The sequence below is a fragment of the Oncorhynchus nerka genome, linkage group LG7, assembly GCF_034236695.1.
Source record: "Oncorhynchus nerka isolate Pitt River linkage group LG7, Oner_Uvic_2.0, whole genome shotgun sequence".
Classification (NCBI taxonomy): Eukaryota; Metazoa; Chordata; class Actinopteri; order Salmoniformes; family Salmonidae; genus Oncorhynchus; species Oncorhynchus nerka.
In genome coordinates this window covers 19,467,643-19,493,072 of record NC_088402.1, presented here as the reverse complement: position 1 = coordinate 19,493,072, position 25,430 = coordinate 19,467,643, and the positions used below count along the sequence as shown (strand labels likewise).

Genomic DNA, 25,430 nt, shown 5'->3' with positions numbered 1-25,430 from the left:
CAGGCCAGCACGGGTGGCTGCCACATGGGCCAGGCCAGCACGGGTGGCTGCTAGCTCGACATGGGCCAGGCCAGCACGGGTGGCTGCTAGCTCGACATGGGCCAGGCCAGCACGGGTGGCTGCTAGCTCGACATGGGCCAGGCCAGCACGGGTGGCTGCTAGCTCGACATGGGCCAGGCCAGCACGGGTGGCTGCTAGCTCGACATGGGCCAGGCCAGCACGGGTGGCTGCTAGCTCGACATGGGCCAGGCCAGCACGGGTGGCTGCTAGCTCGACATGGGCCAGGCCAGCACGGGTGGCTGCTAGCTCGACATGGGCCAGGCCAGCACGGGTGGCTGCTAGCTCGACATGGGCCAGGCCCAGGCCAGCACGGGTGGCTGCTAGCTCGACATGGGCCAGGCCAGCACGGGTGGCTGCTAGCTCGACATGGGCCAGGCCAGCACGGGTGGCTGGGGCCAGGCCAGCACGGGTGGCTGCTAGCTCGACATGGGCCAGGCCAGCACGGGTGGCTGCTAGCTCGACATGGGCCAGGCCAGCACGGGTGGCTGCTAGCTCGACATGGGCCAGGCCAGCACGGGTGGCTGCTAGCTCGACATGGGCCAGGCCAGCACGGGTGGCTGCCGTGCGACATGGGCCAGGCCAGCACGGGTGGCTGCTAGCTCGACATGGGCCAGGCCAGCACGGGTGGCTGCCGTGCGACATGGGCCAGGCCAGCACAGGTGGCTGCTAGCTCGACATGGGCCAGGCCAGCACGGGTGGACAATCCTCAAACAATATGACCTGGGGGTGGACGTGGCCAGTCCTCTAGAACAAATTAACCCAGGGGTGGATGTGGACACTCCTCTAGAACAAATTAACCCAGGGGTGGATGTGGACAATCATCTATTAAAACAATTTAACCCAGGGGTGGACGTGGACAATCATCTAAAGCAATTTAACCCAGGGGTGGATGTGGACAATCATCTAAAGCAAATTAACCCAGGGGTGGACGTGGACAATCATCTAAAGCAAATTAACCCAGGGGTGGACGTGGACAATCCTCAAACAATATGGCCTGGGGGTGGACGTGGACAGTCCTCTATTGAAAATGTTTAACCCGGAGGTGGACGTGGACAATCCTCTATTAAAACAATATAACCCGGGGGTGGACGTGGACAATCCTCTATTAAAACAATATAACCCGGGGGTGGACGTTGACAATCCTCTATTAAAACAATATAACCCGGGGGTGGACGTTGACAATCCTCTATTAAAACAATATAACCCGGTGGTGGACGTGGACAATCCTCTATTAAAACAATATAACCCGGGGGTGGATGTAGACAATCCTCTGTTAAAACAATATAACCCGGGGGTGGACGTGGACAATCCTCTATTAAAACAATATAACCCGGGGGTGGATGTAGACAATCCTCTATTAAAACAATATAACCCGGGGGTGGACGTGGACAATCCTCAAACAATATGGCCTGGGGGTGGACGTGGACAGTCCTCTATTGAAAATGTTTAACCCGGAGGTGGACAGTTCTCTAAAACAAATTAACCCGGGGGCGGAGCTAGCATGTTGGAGTGAACGGCTGTGCGTGAGAGTCTCCTGCAACTTTTTTTGCGAAATAATCTAATTTAACCTACTTTATGGCACTTTTTACAACAAACGTTTCTTTCTAATACAAGATTGTAACTTTTTATATGAAAATGCCGAGTAATAAGCGACCAAAGGACAATAAATCCACAGCGGAGGCCTACTCCCCACTAAACAACGAGACAGACATGGCGGGAGGCACATGCAACAACGTGACACTTACAGATCTTACCCGGGCTTTGGGGGAGCTACGTGTTGCTATAGCTGAGGATCTTAAGGCCACTATTGCTGAGCTGGACACCAAAATCGAGAGCATCATTCGAACGGTCGCTTCGCATGGCCAGAGTATTGTGGACCTTGAGAAAGCTTCTGAATTCAACGCTGGTAGGATCGACGAGTTAGAGAAGCGATGTTCGTCCTTGCAGGATACTGTGCAGAGGCTTTCTGTGAAAGTGGTGGACCTGGAGGGCCGATCCAGACGTAATAACCTTCGCGTTGTTGGTCTGGCAGAGGGGGTAGAGGCGGGCTCTCGCCCTACTGACTTCTTCGCCAAGCTATTGAAGGATGCAATGGGATCGGATGTTTTGGATTCGGATCCCCAGCTGGACCGCGCACATCGCTCCCTTGTCCCAGTGCCTGGACCGGGCCAACGTCCTCGCCCAGTAATAATCTGTTGTCACAGTTTCAAGACCAAGGATCTTATCCTGCGTGAAGCTCGAATGAGGGGCAACCTGTCACATAAAGGGCATCCATTCCGTGTCTATGAGGATTATGCGCCCGATGTGGCAAAGCATCGCGCCGACTACAGAGATGTCATGACCAAACTCTACAAACTCCATCTTCGCCCAGCCTTACTCTTCCCTGCAAGACTAAGAATTACCCCGCCTTCCGGTGAGAAGATTTGGCTCTCCTCGGTTTTGGACGCAGAGAAGTTTATATACACCAATCCCCCGTACAGGTTAGAGTGCCTTGTTAGTGCGTGTTAGGGTCTGCTCATGGACTCGAATCCATACTATACCATATTGGGTGAAAACGTATTAAACGGGCTCAACAAGGGCTACAGAGCATGTAAGACGCTGAGCAGACCAATGGATGGCGGTCAGAGCTCTCATTTAACGTTACATTCACTTTCATCCCGGCTGTGCTCAGCGATGCATATTTTTTACTTCCAGGTTTGATCACTGACACCTTCGGACGGATATACTTATATTCCCCCACTTTTGTTTTGTTTCGTTAGTTATTTTACAATCCTTACATCACTCTTACTACCATACCATTTACTTATTGCTTGCAGGGGACTGGGGGTGATGGTTGGGAGGGGGCAGACGCCTGGTTAGCAAGTTGATGTTTTGTGCCGTTCTGCCTTTGTCTCGACTAGAGTCCCACCAGCCCTCTGTAATGCTTATGTATGTGTAGGTGTGCGTAAATATAATTACTATTTGTACTTTATTACTATTTTCTCTTAGCATTTTAGTATTATGTATGTGTATATTTTAAATCAGTGTAGATTGTTATTCTGGGGTATGAATGTTTGTATGTGTATGTGTGCATATGGATGTATATACATATTCTTTAAATATATATTTTTATATATGATTTTTTTGTGTGGGTATGTATACATACATGTGTGTGTGTGTGTATGTATATATATGTATATATAGGTATGTGTATGTGTGTGTATGTATGTGTATATATATGTGTGTGTATGTATGTGTATATATATATGTGTGTGTGTGTGTGTATATGTGTGTATGTATGTGTGTATGTGTGTGTGTGTATGTATGTATATGTATGTAATGTGTATGTATATATATATATGTATATATATATATATATATATATATATATATATATATATATATATATATATATATATAAGGTATATGTTTTTACTTATTAAACTTTTTTTTTTATGGGGGGAACGTTTAATTTAACAAATCCTTGTTCCGATCTCCTGACCCACAGTATGTAAAGGTACGGCTGACTAGGTCGGTTGCGGATGGTTTATTTTTTGACCGGCAGTGCTTAGCAATATTATCTTGAGGCTATGTCTTGCTTATCTCTGGGATTGACCCAGGATGACGCTTAAATGCGCAATATGTTTAAGTTGCAACTTATTCGGTTTAGGTTTATTAGATGCTAACTGAACACTTAACTCGCGGGAGCCTCCTCAGTTCATATGTTAGTAGAAGTTCTAGGATAGTGAGAGGTGAACGTATAGTTGGGATTTTATTTTTGTTTTACCTCTTGTTCAAGGTCGCGCCGTGCTTTTTTGACATCGGCCAGACAATGTGTTTATTATTTTTATTTTTCCTTTTTTTTCTCTCCTGTTTGTACATGCCTGTTAAATGTGGGTTGATGGGGGGTGTAAGTGTTGGGGAAATTAGGGAACAGGGTGGGAAGTAAAGGTGCTTGCAGGGGGGGGGGTGGGTTGGATACTGCTCGGGTGTAGGTGCTACATATGCTGATCGTGATGGTTTGGTGCGCTTTCTTACCTTTTTATCAAGTTACATGGTATGCAGGCCACCATAGGAACTACAAACGAGAGGAGGGCGGGGCTTACATTCACTTCCTGGAATGTCAAGGGTTTAAACGAACCAATTAAGAGGGGCAAGGTCCTAGCCCACTTGAAAGCACTCTCGTCTGATATTATATTTTTGCAAGAAACCCATCTGAAGAATAACTCTCATAGCAGACTTAAGTGTAGGTGGGTGGGGCAAGTGTATCACTCTAACTTCTCTGCCAAAACGAGAGGCACAGCGATTCTGGTACGGAAAGGAATTCCCTTTCTACATAAAACCACTATTGCGGATAAAGAGGGTCGGTATGTGATCGCAATAGGAGAAATCCACTCTACCTCAGTAACTCTACTAAATATCTATGGGCCAAACATTGACAACCCCTCTTTTTTCAAAAGAGTCCTTGCCCTGATTCCAGATATCTCCCATACTAACCTGGTCATTGGAGGGGACCTTAACTGTGTGCTAGACCAATATTTGGATAGATCCTCTACCCGGCGAACCCCTACCTCCTATTCAAGCGAATTCTTGAACACCTACATAAAAAATTCAAACTTATTTGATATATGGAGGATCGCTAACCCTACGGGTAGGGAATACTCCTTTTACTCATGTTCACAAGGTTTACACTCGAATTGACTACTTTTTGTTGGATGCTAGACTACTCTCCTATACCTGTAATGTGAGGTATCATGATATTATAATCTCGGACCACAGTCCACTCACCTTCTCCCTGAGATTGGGTGACATTGTACCAAACGAGAGGGTCTGGAGGTTGAATCCTCAGCTCCTCACAGAACCAACATTCTGTGAATATCTTAAAGACCAAATTAAATTTTTCTTTGATACCAACGACCACACAGAGACCTCCCAGCATTATTGTGGGAAACACTGAAGGCTTATCTGAGAGGCTGTATCATCTCCTTTCAGGCTGCCAGGAGTAGGCAAAACAGAGGAAAACTGGAAGAACTAGAGGGACAAATTCACTTACTGGATAGGGAGAATGCTAGCCACCCATCTATGGAGAAACATAAAAAAATTACCTCTTTAAAATTTGAATATAATCAGATTCTCTCAGCTAAAATTGCTAAATCTTTTCTCTATGCCAAGCAAAAATATTTTGAGTTTGGTGACAAACCACACAAATTACTCGCCAGACAACTTCGAAAAATGTGAGTGACCAAATGATTCACAGGGTTAAATCTGCATCTGGGGAATTACTCTCTTCCCCAAAGACATCAATGACAGATTCCGGCAGTTTTATGAGACTCTATATACATCTAAAGCGGATCCTAACCCCTTAATTATGCAAACATTTTTGGAGGACTGTAATCTTCCTGCCCTGAACCAGGAAGATTCTAACTTCCTGAATAAGGAAATATCTCTTGATGAAATCCGAGAAACAATTAAATCTCTAAAGAGTGGCAAGACCCCGGGCCCAGATGGATACCCTGGTGAATTCTATAAAACATTCAGCAACATGCTCTCCCCTATCTGCACAAAATGTTGATTCAGGCCAATGAGGATGGAGCTCTCCCTTCTACTTTGGACGAAGCGTTCATTACAGTTATACATAAGAAGGGTAAAGATCCAGAAGAGGTAGGGTCATACAGACCAATATCTCTCCTTAATACAGACCAAAAGATTTTAGCAAAAACTCTGGCTAACAGGCTTAGCACTTTAATTGGCAAATTGGTCCATTCGGATCAGACCGGCTTTATCCCTAACAGAAACTCATTCTTCAATCTCAGGCGCCTCTTCAATATTATGTATTCTCAGAGGTTACCCAACGTGGACCTTGCCGTCATATCTCTTGACGCCGAAAAGGCCTTTGACCAAGTTGAGTGGCCCTATCTATTCAAGGTCCTACAGAAATTTAATATTGGAGATAGGTTCATAAATTGGATCCAGCTTTTATATAGGAACCCCTGTGCCAGAATACTCACTAACCAATCATTGTCACCCCGATTTAACCTCAACAGGGGGACAAGGCAGGGTTGTGCGCTGTCGCCTATGCTCTTCGCCCTAATTATTGAACCGCTCGCTCAGACGATTAGATCTCATGCAGCAATACACGGCTATAATACTAAAGATACTCTAAATAAGATCTCCCTATACGCAGATGACATCCTCCTCTATGTAGCAGAACCCCAGGCTAGTATCCCAGCTATTCTTGATGTGATCAATTTGTTTGGTACCTTCTCGGGATACAGAATAAATTGGAACAAGAGTGAATTAATGCCCATACGGTCGCAAAATACCTCTTGGCTAGAACATCTCCCATTTAAGTTATCTTCAGAAAAATTTACCTACCTAGGAATTGTAGTTACCAAACAATACTCCTTACTATTTAAAGAGAATTTCCCCTCTCTGATACAAAAACTCAAAGCAAACATACTATTTTGGAGAACTCTCCCAATTTCTCTGCTCGGAAGAATTAATGCCATTAAAATGGTCTTCCTCCCACAACTGCTCTACCTATATCAGAACATCCCAGTATTCATACCTAAATCCTTTCATAAACAACTGGACTCAATAATCAATCCTTTCATCTGGGATTATAAAACACACAGGATAGGTAAAAAACACCTCTGTAAATCCAAGATGGAAGGAGGATTGTCTCTCCCAAATTTTATATTTTATTACTGGGCCGCTAACCTCCGCATTGTTACGTTTCTGTTGGATGACGTACTCCCGGCACCCAGCTGGCTTAGTATGGAGCGTGAGGAGTGTCACCCCTTCTCTATTGGCGCTGTGATTTTGTCGCCTGTCAATCTGGAGATGTCACTTTATTGTAACAATCCTATAATACATAGCACAGTCCGAATCTGGAAGCAAATTAAAGTCCACTTTGAGCTCAGACCAATGTCATTCATGCTCCCTGTCGCCAGGAATCCCTCCTTTGCCCCTTCTAACCTTGATAACACCTTTGAGCGATGGGGAGAGTTGGGGATAAGTACCATAGGGGATTTATACATAGAAGGGACCTTTGAGCTGCTGAGGGAAACTTATAATCTTCCCAGAAGTAATTTTTTCAGATACCTACAAATTAGAGACTACGTTAGAAAACACCTCCCAACATTTGGGGATGCCAAACCTTCCATGTTTGACGGATGCATAAAAATATGCCCCACCTCAGATAAACTGATATCGCGTCTATATGATGCTTTTCAATCTGTTAGCACACCTTCTACTGATGCCATCAAGGCAAAATGGGAGGAAGAACTAGGGACTGACATCTCAGTGGCAGACTGGGAAGAGAGCTTGGAGTATATCCACACATGCTCCATTAATTCCAGACATCGTCTCATACAATTCAAGGTATTACACAGATTACACTATTCCAAAACTAAACTGCATAGGATATTTCCTGACACATCCCCTACATGTGATAAATGTCAGGCTACGCAGGGTACACTACTCCACTGCTTTGCCCTATGCTCTAGCTTGCATGGTTATTGGTGTGGAATTTTTAGGATCCTCTCTGAAGTTTTGGAGACTTCAATAGATCCAGACCCGCTTCTGATAATCCTGGGAGTAAACGGATTAACCAACCCCCAAAAACAACTAATCTCGTATGGTCTCATCTCGGCAAAAAAACTCATCTTGTTGTTTTGGAAAAGGAGGGAAGCGCCCTCTACCAAATTATGGCTCAGTGAATTGGCAAACACTGTACACTTAGAAAGAATTAGATATATTCTGAACAATAAATTATCAACTTTTGATCAAATCTGGCAGCCTTTCCTCTCCTACATGGACGAGTCGGCGCTGTGAATTTGTACTTATTAACGCACTCTCAATTGTAATATTTTAATCTACCTTTGGGCAGCGTGTGCTGGCCCTACCACCCGAGCAGTTGGGGGGGGGGGGTAGGGGGGACATCTTCCCTCTTTCTTTCTACGTGTCCTTGTTTTGTATGTCGTGTTTTGTATTATTTGTTCTGCACCCAGAACTCTGGGTCTTGTTGTTCCTGTATGCTCTTTTATGTTTAGATAAGAATTGTATACTTGTCATGTATACCTATACACCATTCTTGTGTGTGTTTAATAAAAATATTTGAAACAGGAAAAAAAAATAAAAAAAAAAATTAACCCAGGGGTGGACGTTGACAATCCTCTATTAAAACAATATAACCCGGGGGTTGACGTGGACAATCATCTATTAAAACAAATTAACCCAGGGGTGGACGTTGACAATCCTCTATTAAAACAATATAACCCGGGGGTTGACGTGGACAATCATCTATTAAAACAAATTAACCCAGGGGTGGACGTTGACAATCCTCTATTAAAACAATATAACCTCTGTTAAAAACAATATAACCCAGGGGTGGACGTTGACAATCCTCTATTAAAACAATATAACCCGGGGGTTGACGTGGACAATCATCTATTAAAACAAATTAACCCAGGGGTGGACGTGGACAATCCTCTATTAAAACAATATAACCCAGGGGTGGACGTGGACAATCATCTAAAGCAAATGAACCCAGGGGTGGACGTGGACAATCATCTAAAGCAAATTAACCCGGGGGTGGATGTAGACAATCCTCTGTTAAAACAATATAACCCAGGGGGTGGATGTAGACAATCCTCTATTAAAACAATATAACCCGAGGGTTGACGTGGACAGTTCTCTAAAACAAATTAACCCGGGGGTTGACGTGGACAATCCTCTATTAAAACAAATTAACCCGGGGGTGGACGTTGACAATCCTCTGTTAAAACAATATAACCCGGGGGTGGACGTTGACAATCCTCTATTAAAACAATATAACCCGGGGGTGGATGTAGACAATCCTCTGTTAAAACAATATAACCCAGGGGGTGGATGTAGACAATCCTCTATTAAAACAATATAACCCGAGGGTTGACGTGGACAATCCTCTATTAAAACAAATTAACCCGGGGGTGGACGTTGACAATCCTCTGTTAAAACAATATAACCCGGGGGTTGACGTGGACAATCCTCTATTAAAACAATTTAACCTATGATCAGTTTAGCCTTTTAGATCACAATGAGTAAGATTACAAGGACGGGGGAAGTTGCAGATCATAGATCAGCACTCCTGAGATGCATGATACATACGGCTTCTGGTGTATTCTCTCCCTGGTTGACATATTCCTCCCAACTGCTGTCTGAACTGTCCAGAGGATCTGTCAGATCTCTACGACATATGTGTCTTGTGTTCCTTTCTTCCTGTTGTCCCAATGGGTGGGTTCCAGTCCTGTTGTAGCTACTACAGTGTGTCTGACTCTGACATTGGGTTGTTGTCAGATCCTCTGGGATTCTATCCCTGGTCACCCACACCAATCAGTCATCCTCTTCCTTCCTTCATTTACAATGATCATCTGTGGTTGTGTGTGTGTGAGAGTCTGGAAGGAAATGATTCTTCCCCTGTGTCCTTTCACTGCTGTTTACTGTAAAGAGAAGGGAATGAGGATGGATGGACTGTAGTAGACGCTTGTAGTGTGTGTTAGAGAGATGGAGATAGTGGATAAGAACAGGGAGTTCTCTGTCCACTCTGTGTGTTATTACACTTGCTCTTTATTGTTACATTTTTAAATGTTTTGTTTGGTCAAATTTCAGGGTTATTTGCCACATGTGAATACAGTGGACATGTTACTCACCAGAGCTGAACAACATTATAAAGTCACTTTGTCATTCATTATAGTGTTACCGTCACCCTTGTTGTCCAACAGACCAAATATAATCACAATTATGGCTTTGCCACACACTCCGTTAAACACTGACCAGTGTGATTGTCATTCCTTCAGTGATGACCATCCATAACCATTGTGTGATTTATTCATTTATTTCACCTTTATTTAACCAGGAAGGGCTCATTGAGATTTAAAATCTATTTTTTCAAGAGCGCCCTGGCCTAGATAGGCAGCACCAAGTCATTACAAAAATGACAGACAAACAACATGAAAAACTACAAGTAATCTAGTAAAAACCATAGAATTCACAAGAGTATAAGAAAATCAAAAACAGCCAATTAAAAACATTGACAGGTCAGGGAATCAGTCTCAAGATCATTCATCAAGTTCTTCCAGTTTAAAAGTATTTTGTAAGGCGTTCCAAGACGATGGCGCAGAGTACATAAAAGCCCTTTTACCAAATTCAGTTTGGACATTTGGAACAGTTAGCAGGATAAAGTCCAGTGAACGAAGAGAGTACCCACCACATTTCTGAACAATAGAAATGCACAAATAAAAAGGTAGTAAACCCAAAATGGCTTTGTAAATAAAAGTATACCAGTGACTGAGCCTACGAGTGACGAGAGAAGGCCAGCCAACCCCTAGTGCAGTGGTGCGTAAGGGTTTTGCAGTTTAAAATACATCTCAAAGTGCCAAACACTGAGCGGAAGCATTCATATATAAAATATCCCCATAGTCTAGTAAAGGCATAAATGTAACTTACTAACCTCCTTCTGGCTTCAAAAGAAAAACAGGCCTTTTTCCTAAAATAAAATCCAAATTTCAGCATCAATTTTATTATAAATTGTTGAATATGCAAAAGAGGCCTATGATTGTCATTCCTTCATTGATGACCCATCCATATCCACAGTGTGATTGTCATTCCTTCAGTGATGACCCATCCATATCCACAGTGTGATTGTCATTCCTTCAGTGATGACCCATCCATATCCACAGTGTGATTGTCATTCCTTCAGTGATGACCCATCCATATCCACAGTGTGATTGTCATTCCTTCAGTGATGACCCATCCATATCCAGTGTGATTGTCATTCCTTCAGTGATGACCCATCCATATCCACAGTGTGATTGTCATTCCTTCAGTGATGACCCATCCATATCCACAGTGTGATTGTCATTCCTTCAGTGATGACCCATCCATATCCACAGTGTGATTGTCATTCCTTCAGTGATGACCCATCCATATCCACAGTGTGATTGTCATTCCTTCAGTGATGACCCATCCATATCCACAGTGTGATTGCTCCATTCATACAGTTGTTTATCTTAGGTTAGATTGTTGTTGTCGTAATAGAGGGTTTTAGTGGTCATGGCCTTCGTTAGCTCTCCCCAGAGATAAGAGAGAATGTGTGTGAAAGAAAGAGGGAGGGGGGAGTGTGTATGTGTGATGGAGAATGTGTGTGATTGTGAGCAGGAGACTGTTTGGGGTTGTGAGAAGTGTTCTCATACTGAGAGACCTGGCCTCTACCCCAGCAGCATACTGTGAGACCTGGCCTCTACCCCAGCAGCATACTGTGAGACCTAGCCTCTACCCCAGCAGCATACTGTGAGACCTAGCCTCTACCCCAGCAGCATACTGTGAGACCTAGCCTCTACCCCAGCAGCATACTGTGAGACCTAGCCTCTACCCCAGCAGCATACTGTGAGACCTAGCCTCTACCCCAGCAGCATACTGTGAGACCTAGCCTCTACCCCAGCAGCATACTGTGAGACCTGGCCTCTACCCCAGCAGCATACTGTGAGGCCTAGCCTCTACCCCAGCAGCATACTGTGAGGCCTAGCCTCTACCCCAGCAGCATACTGTGAGGCCTGGCCTCTACCCCAGCAGCATACTGTGAGGCCTAGCCTCTACCACAGCAGCATACTGTGAGACCTCTACCCCAGCAGCATACTGTGAGGCCTAGCCTCTACCCCAGCAGCATACTGTGAGGCCTAGCCTCTACCCCAGCAGCATACTGTGAGGCCTCTACCTCAGCAGCATACTGTGAGGCCTGGCCTCTACCCCAGCAGAATACTGTGAGACCTGGCCTCTACCCCAGCAGCATACTGTGAGACCTAGCCTCTACCCCAGCAGCTGCCACCTGGCTAATCCTGCTCCCAGAATATTCACATGAGAGAGGGAAAAAAAACTCCACTGGGATCACCTGGAATGGAGTCGGGGCAACGGCACTGCTCCAACTGTCAAAGAACCGTGTGCGTTCCAAAAGTACTGGTATTGTAATCAAATTGTATTAGTCACATGCACCGAATACAACAGGTGTAGTAGACCTTACAGTGAAATGCTTATTATGAGCCCCTAACTAACAATGCAGTTAAAAAAAAAAACGATAAGAAATAAAAGTAACAATGGGACTATATACAGGGGGGTACTGGTACATAGTCAATGTGCTGGGGCACCGGTTAGTTGAGGTAATATGTACATGTAGGTAGAGTTATTAAAGTGACAAAGCATAGATAACAACAGAGAGTAGCAGCGGTGTAATTGTCTGGGTAGCTATTTGATTAGGTGTTCAGGAGTCTTATGGCTTGGGGGTAGGAGCTGTTTAGAAGCCTTTTGGACCTAGACTTGGCGCTCCAATACCTCTTGCCATGAGAGGTATCAGAGAGAACAGTCTATGACTAGGGTGGCTGGAGTCTGACAATTTTTAGGGTCTTCCTCTGACCCCGCCTGGTGTCGAGTTCCTGGATGGCAGGAAGCTTGGCCACGGTGATGTACTGGGCCGATCGCACTACCCTCTGTAGTGCCTTATGGTTGGAGGCCGAGCATTTGCCATACCAGGCAGTGATGCAACCAGTCAGGATGCTCTCGATGGTGCAGCTGTAGAACCTTTTGAGGATCTGAGGACCGATGCCAAATATTTTCAGTCTCCTGAGGGGGAATAGGTTTAGTCGTGCCCTCTTCACGATTGTCTTGGTGTGCTTGGACCCTGTTCGATTGTTGGTGATGTGGACACCAAGGAACTTGAAGCTCTCAACCTGCTCCACTGCAGCCCCGTCGATGAGAATTGGGGCGTGCTCGGTCCTCTTTTTCCTGTAATCCACAATCATCTCCTTTGTCTTGATCACGTTGAGGGAGAGGTTGTTGTCCTGGCACCACACGGCCAGGTCTCTGACCTCCTCCCTATAGGCTGTCTCATCGTTGTCAGTGATCAGTCCTACCACTGTTGTCATCGGTAAACGTAATGATGGTGTTGGTGTCATACCTGGCCATGCAGTCATGAGTGAACAGGGAGTACAGGAGGGGACTGAGCACACACCCCTGAGGGGCCCCTGTGTTGAGGATCAGTGTCGGATGTGTTGTTACCTACCCTTAGCACCTGAGGGCGGCCCGTCAGGAAGTCAAGGATCCAGTTGCAGAGGGAGGTGTTTAGTCCCATGGTCTTTAGCTTAGTGATGAGCTTTGAGGGCACTAGGGTGTTGAACGCTGAGCTGTTGTCAATGAATAGCATTCTCACATAGGTGTTCCTTTTGTCCAGGTGGGAAAGGGCAGTGTGGAGTGCAATAGAGATTGTATCATCGGTGGATCTGTTGGGGTGGTATGCAAATTGGAGTGGGTTTAGGGTTTCTGGGATAATGGTGTTGTGAGAATCTGTGTCCACTCAGCATGCCAGACATGCTGTGCAGAGTACAACACCATACTTGTAATTATCAAATACATCTACTGTGGACACAATGCAAGGCTGGATGAATGTGTGACATTGTCCCACAGAAGTGACCAGTGTCCATTGTTCTGCACACTCAAGTTAATAATCTATACTAGAGTACAATGAAAAAGAAAACCGATTCTATCTTATAGCCATGGTCTGTTTCTCCCTCTCTCACCATATACACACTTGTCTGCCTAATGTCTATTTTTGTGTCTGTCTAAGCATTTGGCTATGTTTAGAGTGTATGTTGACCTGTCTGTGTGTGTGTTACAGTTTCCTGCTGGTGTTCAGCTGTCTGGTTCTGTCTGTGTTCTCCACCATACCAGACCATCAAAAGATAGCCAACGAAGGCCTCTTCATCCTGGTAAGCCGTCAGCCCCCATCTCCTCCCCTCCACCATACACCCAGCTCCACGGGCCAGATGTACCAAGCCTCTCAGAGTAGGAGGGCTGATTTGGGATCAGTTTATTTATTTTTTACACTAAAAGTACAATTTGCCCCTGCCTAGTGCCAACCCACCTTAACACGATTCTAAATCAGTATTGTGTTAGCCTGAGTACCTGTCTGGTTTTGCTTTCAACATCACTATATCATAACAGGTTGGAGAAAGCGGAGGCAGACTGGAACCTACAGTAGCTAAGTTGATATACTGTTAGTGTAAACACTGGTTATCCCACTGAATCTTCCTCTCCCTTTATCTGACTAGCCCAGGCATTGCTCCTAAGTGGTAGGGTGGTTTAGGGGCAGCTATATAAACCATATACTGTCACATCATTTTTCACACCTCGGTTCAAATAGTATTTGAAATCTTTCAAATACTTTGAATGTTTACTCTAGCCTGCCTGGAGTGCCATATGGGTGGGGTTTGTCGTTTTGGGACTGTTCTATTGGTTCCATTGTGCCAGGCAAGCTCAATTAAGCTTAGCTAAAGTATTTGAAATGATTCCGAATAGTATTCGAACCCAGGTCTGCCATTCTCTGGACCGTATGTGTACTGCATTTGTCTGAGTGTGATTACAACATCATACTGGGGAAGAGCTACAGAGTGTCTGATTCTGCTTCCCGTCACACCTGCCGTTGAGTGTGTGTGTGTTCCGCGGAAGAATGGCAGTGTAAGAAACGGTGGTGTAAGCAGGCGGGAGGACTCAGGTATTGTTGAGTATACAGGAAATCCCAGACATGAACCAGTAATCCAAACAGCCATAATCACTACTTCCTCTTTCATCTTTAGGAGGATGGCTTTCTGCTTTTACTCTCTGGCTTTATCACCTGTTTAATTTCCCTCCCTTCCTCTCACTTTTTCTTTTACTCTCTGCCTCTCCTTTTACTCTCTCTCTCCCTCCACCCCCTCTATCTCCCTTTCTCTCTTTCTCCCAATCTTTCTTGCTCTGTTTCTCTCCTGTTTGCCCTCCTCTCTAACTGTTAATTAATGGTCAAACTTGTATTTTATGATTCTACATTTTGACCATTCACTCTTTGAATCAGTCTTTAAGCCATTATTGAGCTTTACTTACGTGAACAGTACTGTTATGGAAGATTGAGCCAATTTACCCGCTAATGCAAATGAAATATGGGAAATGGAACAGAGATAGACAAACATCAATGAATTACTATATACAGTTGAAGTCGGAAGTTTACATACACCTTAGCCAAATACATTTAAATTCAGTTTTTCATGCTTCCTAACATTTAATCCAAGTAAAAATTCCCTGTCTTAGGTCAGTTATGATCACCACTTTATTTTAAGAATGTGAAATGTCAGAATAATAGTTGAGAGACTGATTTATTTCAACTTTTATTTCTTTCATCACATTCCCAGTGGGTCAGAAGTTTACATACACTCAGTATTTGGTAGCATTGCCTTTAAATTGTTTAACTTAACTGCCCCATTCCTCCTGACAGAGCTGGTGTAACTGAGTCAAAATTGTAGGCCTCTATGCTCGCACAAACTTTTTCAGTTCTGCCCACAAATTTTAGTCAAATACCTTGACTTTGTTGTACTTATTAAGCCATTTTGGCACAACTTTGGAAGTATGCTTGGAGGAAAACAGAGGAGACTTGCAAGCCAAAGAACACCATCCCAACCGTGGAGCACGGGGGTGGCAGCATCATGTTGTGGGGGTGCTTTGCTGCAGGAGGGACTGGTGCACTTCACAAAATAGATGGCATCGTGAGATAGGAAAATTATGTGTATATATTGAAGCAACATCTCAAGACATCAGTCAGGAAGTTAAAGCTTGGTCGCAAATGGGTCTTTCAGATGGACAATGACCGCAAGCATACTTCCAAAGTTGTGGCAAAATGTCTTAAGGACAACAAAGTCAAGGTATTGATGTGGTCATCACAAAGCCCTGACCTCAATCCTATAGAAAATTTGTGGGCAGATCTTTAAAAGTGTGTGCGTGCAAGGATGCCTACAAATCTGACTGTTACACCAGCTCTGTCAGGAGGAATGGGCCAAAATTCACCCAACTTATTGTGGGAAGCTTGTGGAATGCTACCCGAAATGTTTGACCCAAGTAAAACAATTTAAAGGCAATGCTACCAAATACTAATTGAATGTATGTAAACTTCTGATCCACTGAGAATGTGATGAAAGCTGATAATTCTCTCTTCTTAAAATTAAGTGGTGATCCTAACTGACCTAAAACAGGGAATTTGTACTTGGATAAAATGTCAGGAATTGTGAAACTGAGTTCAAATGTATTTGACTAAGGTGTATGTAAACTTCCGACTTCAACTGTATATTTGGATTTTTTAACACTTTTTTGGTTACTACATGATTGTTACTTTATAGTTTTAATGTCTTCCCTATTATTCTATTCTAGTAAAAATAAAGAAAAACCCTTGAATGAGTAGGTGTGTCCAAACTTTTGACTCATACTATATATAGCACTATATTTGGCAACACAGTGATTTGATTGCAGTGTTTTCTCTGTCTCCCCCTAGATGAGGTTGTAATGATCATGGTGTTTTCTCTCTCGCTGTCTGTCTCCCCCTACAGGAGTTTGTGATGATCGTGGTGTTTGGTCTGGAATACGCTGTGAGGGTTTGGGCATCTGGCTGCTGCTGTCGCTACAGAGGATGGCAGGGGAGACTACGCTTCGCCAGGAAACCCTTCTGTGTCATAGGCAAGACGCTGTCTCTGTCTCTCTCTCCCTGTGTGTGTGTGTGTGTGTGTGTGTGTGTGTGTGTGTGTGTGTGTGTGTCTATTCAACTACAAGATCATGTGTAAGTATACAGTCGTGGCCAAAAGTTTTGAGAATGACACAAATATTAATTTTCACAGTTTGCTGCTTCAGTGTGTTTAGATATTTTTGTCAGATGTTACTATGGAATACTGAAGTATAATTACAAGCATTCCATAAGTGTCAAAGGCTTTTATTGACAATTACATGAAATTGATGCAGAGTCAATATTTGCGGTGTTGACCCTTCTTTTTCAAGACCTCTGCAATCCGCCCTGGCATGCTGTCAATGAACTTCTGGGCCACATCCTGACCGATGGCAGCCCATTCTTGCATAATCAATGCTTGGAGATTGTCAGAATTTGTGGGTTTTTGTTTGTCCACCCACCTTGAGGATTAACCACAAATTCTCAATAGGATTAAGGTCTGGGGAGTTTCCTGGCCATGGACCCAAAATATTGTTGTGTTGTTCCCCGAGCCACTTAGTTATCACTTTTGCCTTATGGCAAGGTGCTCCATCATGCTGGAAAAGGCATTGTTTGTCACCAAACTGTTCCTGGATGGTTGGGAGAAGTTGCTCTCGGAGGATGTGTTGGTACCAGTCTTTATGCATGGCTGTGTTATTAGGCAAAATTGTGAGTGAGCCCACTCCCGTGGCTGAGAAGCAACCCCACACATGAATGGTCTCAGTTTGCTTTACTGTTGGCATGACACAGGAATGATTGTAGCGCTCACCTTGTCTTCTCCGGACAAGCTTTTTTCTGGATGTCCCAAACAATCGGAAACGGGATTCATCAGAGAAAATTACTTTACCCCAGTCCTTAGCAGTCCAATCCCTGTACCTTTTGCAGAATATCAGTCTGTCCCTGATGTTTTTCCTGGAGAGAAGTGGCTTCTTTGCTGCCTTTCTTGACACCAGGCCATCCTCCAAAAGTCTTCGCCTCACTGTGCGTGTAGATGCACTCACACCTGCCTGCTGCCATTCCTGAGCAAGCACTATACTGGTGGTGCCCCGATCCCGCAGCTGAATCAACTTCAGGAGACGGTCCTGGCGCTTGCTGGAGCCCTGAAGCCTTCACAACAATTGAACCGCTCTCCTTGAAATTCTTGATGATCCGATAAATGGTTGATTTAGGTGCAATCTTACTGGCAGCAATATCCTTGCCTGTGAAGCCCTTTTTGTGCAAAGCAATGACGACGGCACGTGCTTCCTTGCAGGTAAGCATGGTTGACAGAAGAAGAACAATGATTCCATGCACCACCCTACTTTTTGAAGCTTCCAGTCTGTTATTCGAACTCAATCAGCATGACAGAGTGATCTCCAGCCTTGTCCTCGTCAACACTCACACCTGTGTTAAAGAGAGAATTAATGACATGTCAGCTGGTCCTTTTGTGGCAGGGCTGAAATGCAGTGGAGATTTTGGGGGGGGATTCAGTTCATTTCTATGGCAAAGAGGGACTTTACAATTAATTGCAATTCATCTGATCACTCTTCATAACAATCTGGAGTATATGCAAATTGTCATCATACAAACTGAGGAAGCAGACTTCGTGAAAATTAATTTGTGTCGTTCTCAAAACTTTTGGCCACGACTGTACTTACGATACATGTACAGAGTAGTATTTAAATACATACATACATACATGGTTACCAAAGAGCAGTAGCTAATGGATAGTTATTGATCTATTGATATGTGTCTGAGCTTACTGGGACTGAGTGTGTGTACTGGATGTGCATTGTGCATCTCTCTTTCTCTTACCCCCTTTCTCTCCTTTCACCTCCTCTCTTCTCTCCTTTCACCTCCTCTCTTTCTTCCCCCTCTTTCTCCATAGACTTCATAGTGTTTGTGGCGTCGTTGGCGGTGATCGCAGCGGGTACCCAGGGGAACATATTTGCTACCTCTGCCCTGCGCAGCATGCGGTTCCTCCAGATCCTCCGGATGGTACGCATGGACAGACGAGGAGGCACCTGGAAACTACTGGGCTCTGTGGTCTATGCCCACAGCAAGGTGGACACACACACACACACACACACACACACACACACACACACACACACACACACACACACACACACACACACACACACACACAGTGGATGATGAAACGACTAGTATTAGTGATATGTGGTCAAAGCAAAATGACAGTGGGTGTCATGCCAACCACAACACACCCACAGATACTGTACACATACTGAAAGGTTAGGGTCGCGGACCTCAGAAACGATATCCACCTTAGACTGGTAGTTAGGATGACCACTCTGAAAAGTTACAGCCAAATACACTGCACACACACTCAGGGATGTCAGGTGATGGTGATTGTGTTGTCAGGTGATGGTGATTATTGTGTTGTCAGGTGATGGGGATTACTGTGTTGTCAGGTGATTGGGATTATTGTGTTGTCAGGTGATGGTGATTATTGTGTTGTCAGGTGATGGTGATTATAGTGTTGTCAGGTGGTGGTGGTTTATTGTGTTGACAGGTGGTGGTGGTGGTTTATAGTGTTGTCAGGTGATGGTGATGATCATAGTGTTGTCAGGTGGTGGTGGTTTATAGTGTTGTCAGCTGGTGGTGATTGTGTTGTCAGGTGGTGGTGGTGGTTTATGGTGGTGATGATTATAGTGTTGTCAGGTGATGGTGGCGATGATTACAGTGTTGTCAGGTGATGGTGGCGATGATTGTGGTGGAGGTGATTGTGTTGTCAGGTGGTGGAGGTGATTGCGTTGTCAGCTATAGGTTGTGGGGATTGCGTTGTCAGGTGATTGTGGTGGGGATTGCGTTGTCAGGTGATTGTGGTGGGGATTGCGTTGTCAGGTGATTGTGGTGGGGATTGTGTTGTCAGGTGATTGTGGTGGGGATTGTGTTGTCAGGTGATGGTGGTGATTATAGTGCTGTCAGGTGATGGTGGTGATTGTGTTGTCAGGTGATGGTCGTGATTGTGTTGTCACGTGGTGATTGTGTTGTCAGGAGGTAGTGGTGATTGTGTTGTCAGGAGGTAGTGGTGATTGTGTTGTCAGGTGGTGATTGTGTTATCAGGTGGTGGTTTATAGTGTTGACAGGTGATGGTGGTGATGATTGTAGTGTTGTCAGATGATGGTGGTGATGATGATTGTAGTGTTGTCAGGTAGTGGAGGTGATTGTAGTGTTGTCAGGTGGTGAAGGTGATTGTTGTGTTGTCAGGTGGTGAAGGTGATTGTTGTGTTGTCAGGTGGTGAAGGTGATTGTTGTGTTGTCAGGTGGTGAAGGTGATTGTTGTGTTGTCAGGTGGTGAAGGTGATTGTTGTGTTGTCAGGTGGTGGAGGTGATTGTGTTGTCATGTGCTGGTGGAGGTGATTGTGTTGCCAGGTGGTGATTGTGTTGCCAGGTGGTGATTGTGTTGCCAGGTGGTGGTGGTGATTGTGTTGCCAAGTGGTGGTGGTGATTGTGTTGCCAAGTGGTGGTGGTGATTGTGTTGCCAAGTGGTGGTGGTGATTGTGTTGCCAAGTGGTGGTGGTGATTGTGTTGCCAAGTGGTGGTGGTGATGATTACAGTGTTGTCAGGTGATGGTGGTGATGATTGTGGTGGAGGTAATTGTGTTGTCAGGTGGTGGATGTGATTGCGTTGTCAGGGGGGGATTGCGTTGTCAGGTGATTGCGTTGTCAGGTGATTGTGGTGTCAGGTGATTGTGGTGGGGATTGCCTTGTCAGGTGATTGTGGTGGTGATTGCCTTGTCAGGTGATTGTGGTGGGGATTGTGTTGTCAGGTGATGGTGGGGATTATAGTGTTGTCAGGTGATGGTGATGATTATAGTGTTATCAGGTGATGGTGGTGATTATAGTGCTGCCAGGTGGTGATTGTGTTGTCAGGTGGTAGTGGTGATTGTGTTGTCAGGTGGTGATTGTGTTATCAGGTGGTGGTTTATAGTGTTGTCAGGTGATGGTGATGATTATAGTGTTATCAGGTGATGGTGGTGATTATAGTGCTGTCAGGTGATGGTGGTGATTGTGTTGTCAGGTGATGGTCGTGATTGTGTTGTCAGGTGGTGATTGTGTTGTCAGGAGGTAGTGGTGATTGTGTTGTCAGGTGGTGATTGTGTTATCAGGTGATGGTGATGATTATAGTGTTGTCAGGTGGTGGTGGTTTATAGTGTTGTCAGCTGGTGGTGATTGTGTTGTCAGGTGGTTGTGATTGTGTTGTCAGGTGGTGGTGGTGGTTTATGGTGGTGATGATTATAGTGTTGTCAGGTGATGGTGGCGATGATTACAGTGTTGTCAGGTGATGGTGGCGATGATTGTGGTGGAGGTGATTGTGTTGTCAGGTGGTGGAGGTGATTGCGTTGTCAGCTATAGGTTGTGGGGATTGCGTTGTCAGGTGATTGTGGTGGGGATTGCGTTGTCAGGTGATTGTGGTGGGGATTGTGTTGTCAGGTGATTGTGGTGGGGATTGTGTTGTCAGGTGATGGTGGTGATTATAGTGCTGTCAGGTGATGGTCGTGATTGTGTTGTCACGTGGTGATTGTGTTGTCAGGAGGTAGTGGTGATTGTGTTGTCAGGAGGTAGTGGTGATTGTGTTGTCAGGAGGTAGTGGTGATTGTGTTGTCAGGTGGTGATTGTGTTATCAGGTGGTGGTTTATAGTGTTGACAGGTGATGGTGGTGATGATTGTAGTGTTGTCAGATGATGGTGATGATTATAGTGTTATCAGGTGATGGTGGGGATTATAGTGTTGTCAGGTGATGGTGATGATTATAGTGTTATCAGGTGATGGTGGTGATTATAGTGCTGTCAGGTGATGGTGGTGATTGTGTTGTCAGGTGATGGTCGTGATTGTGTTGTCAGGTGGTGATTGTGTTGTCAGGAGGTAGTGGTGATTGTGTTGTCAGGTGGTGATTGTGTTATCAGGTGGTGGTGATTGTGTTGTCAGGTGATGGTGGTGGTGATTGTAGTGTTGTCAGATGATGGTGGTGTTGATGATTGTAGTGTTGTCAGGTGGTGGAGGTGATTGTAGTGTTGTCAGGTGGTGAAGGTGATTGTTGTGTTGTCAGGTGGTGGAGGTGATTGTGTTGTCATGTGATGGTGTTATACTGTTGTCAGGTGGTGGTGGTGGTGGTGATTGTGTTAACTGGTGGTGATTGTGTTGCCAGGCGGTGATTGTGTTGCCAGGTGGTGATTGTGTTGCCAGGTGGTGATTGTGTTGCCAGGTGGTGGTGGTGATTGTGTTGCCAAGTGGTGGTGGTGATTGTGTTGCCAAGTGGTGGTGGTGATTGTGTTGCCAAGTGGTGGTGGTGATTGTGTTGCCAAGTGGTGGAGGTGATTGTGTTGCCAAGTGGTTTTTATTTATTTATTTTTATTTCACCTTTATTTAACCAGGTAGGCTAGTTGAGAACAGGTTCTCATTTGCAACTGCGACCTGGCCAAGATAAAGCATAGAAGAGTGATCAGACAACACAGAGTTACACATGGAGTAAACAATTAACAAGTCAATAACACAGTAGAGAAAAAAAAGGGGGGGTCTATATACAATGTGTGCAAAAGGCATGAGGAGGTAGGCGAATAATTACAATATTGCAGATTAACACTGGAGTGATAAATGATCAGATGATCATGTACAGGTAGAGATATTTGTGTGCAAAAGAGCAGAAAAGTAAATAAATAAAAACTGTGGGGATGAGGTAGGTGAAAATGGGTGGGCTATTTACCAATAGATTATGTACAGCTGCAGCGATCGGTTAGCTGCTCAGATAGCTGATGTTTGAAGTTGGTGAGGGAGATAAAAGTCTCCAACTTCAGCGATTTTTGCAATTGCTCCAGTCACAGGCAGCAGAGTACTGGAACGAAAGGCGGCCGAATGAGGTGTTGGCTTTGGGGATGCTCAATGAGATACACCTGCTGGAGCGCGTGCTACGGATGGGTGTTGCCATCGTGACCAGTGAGCTGAGATAAGGCGGAGCTTTGCCTAGCATGGCCTTGTAGATGACCTGGAGCCAGTGGGTCTGGCGACGAATATGTAGCGAGGGCCAGCCGACTAGAGCATACAAGTCGCAGTGGTGGGTAGTATAAGGTGCTTTAGTGACAAAACAGATGGCACTGTGATAAACTGCATCCAGTTTGCTGAGAAGAGTGTTGGAAGCCATTTTGTAGATGACATCGCCGAAGTCGAGGATCGGTAGGATAGTCAGTTTTACTAGGGTAAGCTTGGCAGCGTGAGTGAAGGAGGCTTTGTTGCGGAATAGAAAGCCAACTCTTGATTTGATTTTCGATTGGAGATGTTTGATATGGGTCTGGAAGGAGAGTTTGCAGTCTAGCCAGACACCTAGGTACTTATAGGTGTCCACATATTCAAGGTCGGAACCATCCAGTGTGGTGATGCTAGTCGGGCAAGCGGGTGCAGGCAGCGATCGGTTGAAAAGCATGCATTTGGTTTTACTAGCGTTTAAGAGCAGTTGGAGGCCACGGAAGGAGTGTTGTATGGCATTGAAGCTCGATTGGAGGTTAGATAGCACAGTGTCCAGTGACGGGCCAAAAGTGTATAGAATGGTGTCGTCTGCGTAGAGGTGGATCAGGGAATCGCCCGCAGCAAGAGCAACATCATTGATATACACAGAGAAAAGAGTCGGCCCGAGAATTGAACCCTGTGGCACCCCCATAGAGACTGCCAGAGGACCGGACAACATGTCCTCCGATTTGACACACTGAACTCTGTCTGCAAAGTAATTGGTGAACCAGGCAAGGCAGTCATCCGAAAAGCCGAGGCTACTGAGTCTGCCGATAAGAATATGGTGATTGACAGAGTCGGAAGCCTTGGCAAGGTCGATGAAGACTGCTGCACAGTACTGTCTTTTATCGATGGCCGTTATGATGTCGTTTAGTACCTTGAGTGTGGCTGAGGTGCACCCGTGACCGGCTCGGAAACCAGATTGCATAGCGGAGAAGGTACGGTGGGATTCGAGATGGTCAATGACCTGTTTGTTGACTTGGCTTTCGAAGACCTTAGATAGGCAGGGCAGAATGGATATAGGTCTGTAACAGTTTGGGTCCAGGGTGTCTCCCCCTTTGAAGAGGGGGATGACTGCGGCAGCTTTCCAATCCTTGGGGATCTCAGACGATATGAGAGAGAGGTTGAACAGGCTGGTAATAGGGGTTGCGACAATGGCGGCGGATAGTTTCAGAAATAGAGGGTCCAGATTGTCAAGCCCAGCTGATTTATACGGGTCCAGGTTTTGCAGCTCTTTCAGAACATCTGCTATCTGGATTTGGGTAAAGGAGAACCTGGAGAGGCTTGGGCGAGGAGCTGCGGGGGCCGGAGCTGTTGGCCGAGGTAGGAGTAGCCAGGCGGAAGGCATGGCCAGCCGTTGAGAAATGCTTGTTGAAGTTTTCGATAATCATGGATTTGTCGGTGGTGACTGTTTTCCCTAGCCTCAGTGCAGTGGGCAGCTGGGAGGAGGTGCTCTTGTTCTCCATGGACTTCACAGTGTCCCAGAACTTTTTGGAGTTGGAGCTACAGGATGCAAACTTCTGCCTGAAGAAGCTGGCCTTAGCTTTCCTGACTGACTGCGTGTATTGGTTCCTGACTTCCGTGAACAGTTGCATATCGCGGGGACTGTTCGATGCTATTGCAGTCCGCCACAGGATGTTTTTGTGCTGGTCGAGGGCAGTCAGGTCTGGAGTGAACCAAGGGCTGTATCTGTTCTTAGTTCTGCATTTTTTGAACGGAGCATGCTTATCTAATATGGTGAGGAAGTTACTCTTAAAGAATGACCAGGCATCCTCAACTGACGGGATGAGGTCAATGTCCTTCCAGGATACCCGGGCCAGGTCGATTAGAAAGGCCTGCTCACAGAAGTGTTTTAGGGAGCGTTTGACAGTGATGAGGGGTGGTCGTTTGACTGCGGCACCGTAGCGGATACAGGCAATGAGGCAGTGGTCGCTGAGATCCTGGTTGAAGACAGCGGAGGTGTATTTGGAGGGCCAGTTGGTCAGGATGACGTCTATGAGGGTGCCCTTGCTTACAGAGTTAGGGTTGTACCTGGTGGGTTCCTTGATGATTTGTGTGAGATTGAGGGCATCTAGCTTAGATTGTAGGACTGCCGGGGTGTTAAGCATATCCCAGTTTAGGTCACCTAACAGAACAAACTCAGAAGCTAGATGGGGGCAATCAATTCACAAATGGTGTCCAGGGCACAGCTGGGAGCTGAGGGGGTCGGTAGCAGGCGGCAACAGTGAGAGACTTATTTCTGGAGAGAGTAATTTTCAGAATTAGTAGCTCGAACTGTTTGGGTATGGACCTGGAAAGTATGACATTACTTTGCAGGCTATCTCTGCAGTAGACTGCGACTCCTCCCCCTTTGGCAGTTCTATCTTGACGGAAGATGTTATAGTTGGGTATGGAAATCTCTGAATTTTTGGTGGCCTTCCTGAGCCAGGATTCAGACACGGCAAGGACATCAGGGTTAGCAGAGTGTGCTAAAGCAGTGAGTAAAACAAACTTAGGGAGGAGGCTTCTAATGTTGACATGCATGAAACCAAGGCTTTTTCGATCACAGAAGTCAACAAATGAGGGTGCCTGGGGGCATGCAGGGCCTGGGTTTACCTCCACATCACCCGCAGAACAGAGAAGGAGTAGTATGAGGGTGCGGCTAAGGGCTATCAAAACTGGTCGCCTAGAGCGTTGGGGACAGAGAATAAGAGGAGCAGGTTTCTGGGCATGGTAGAATATATTCAGGGCATAATGCACAGACAGGGGTATGGTGGGGTGCGGGTACGGCGGAGGTAAGCCCAGGCACTGGGTGATGATGA

General features: G+C 45.5%; 1 protein-coding gene across 2 annotated transcripts in view; it reads left to right on the top strand.

The window, feature by feature from the left end:
- Positions 1-25,430, top strand: part of LOC115131291 (potassium voltage-gated channel subfamily KQT member 4) — a 120,141-nt gene that overhangs the window by 70,619 nt on the left and 24,092 nt on the right. For both annotated transcript variants that reach the window (XM_029662873.2, XM_029662872.2), the window contains exons 2-4: positions 13,745-13,835; positions 16,476-16,602; positions 18,492-18,667. In XM_029662873.2, coding sequence (XP_029518733.2) covers positions 13,745-13,835; positions 16,476-16,602; positions 18,492-18,667 — 394 coding nt within the window. The remainder of the gene's footprint in view (positions 1-13,744; positions 13,836-16,475; positions 16,603-18,491; positions 18,668-25,430) is intronic.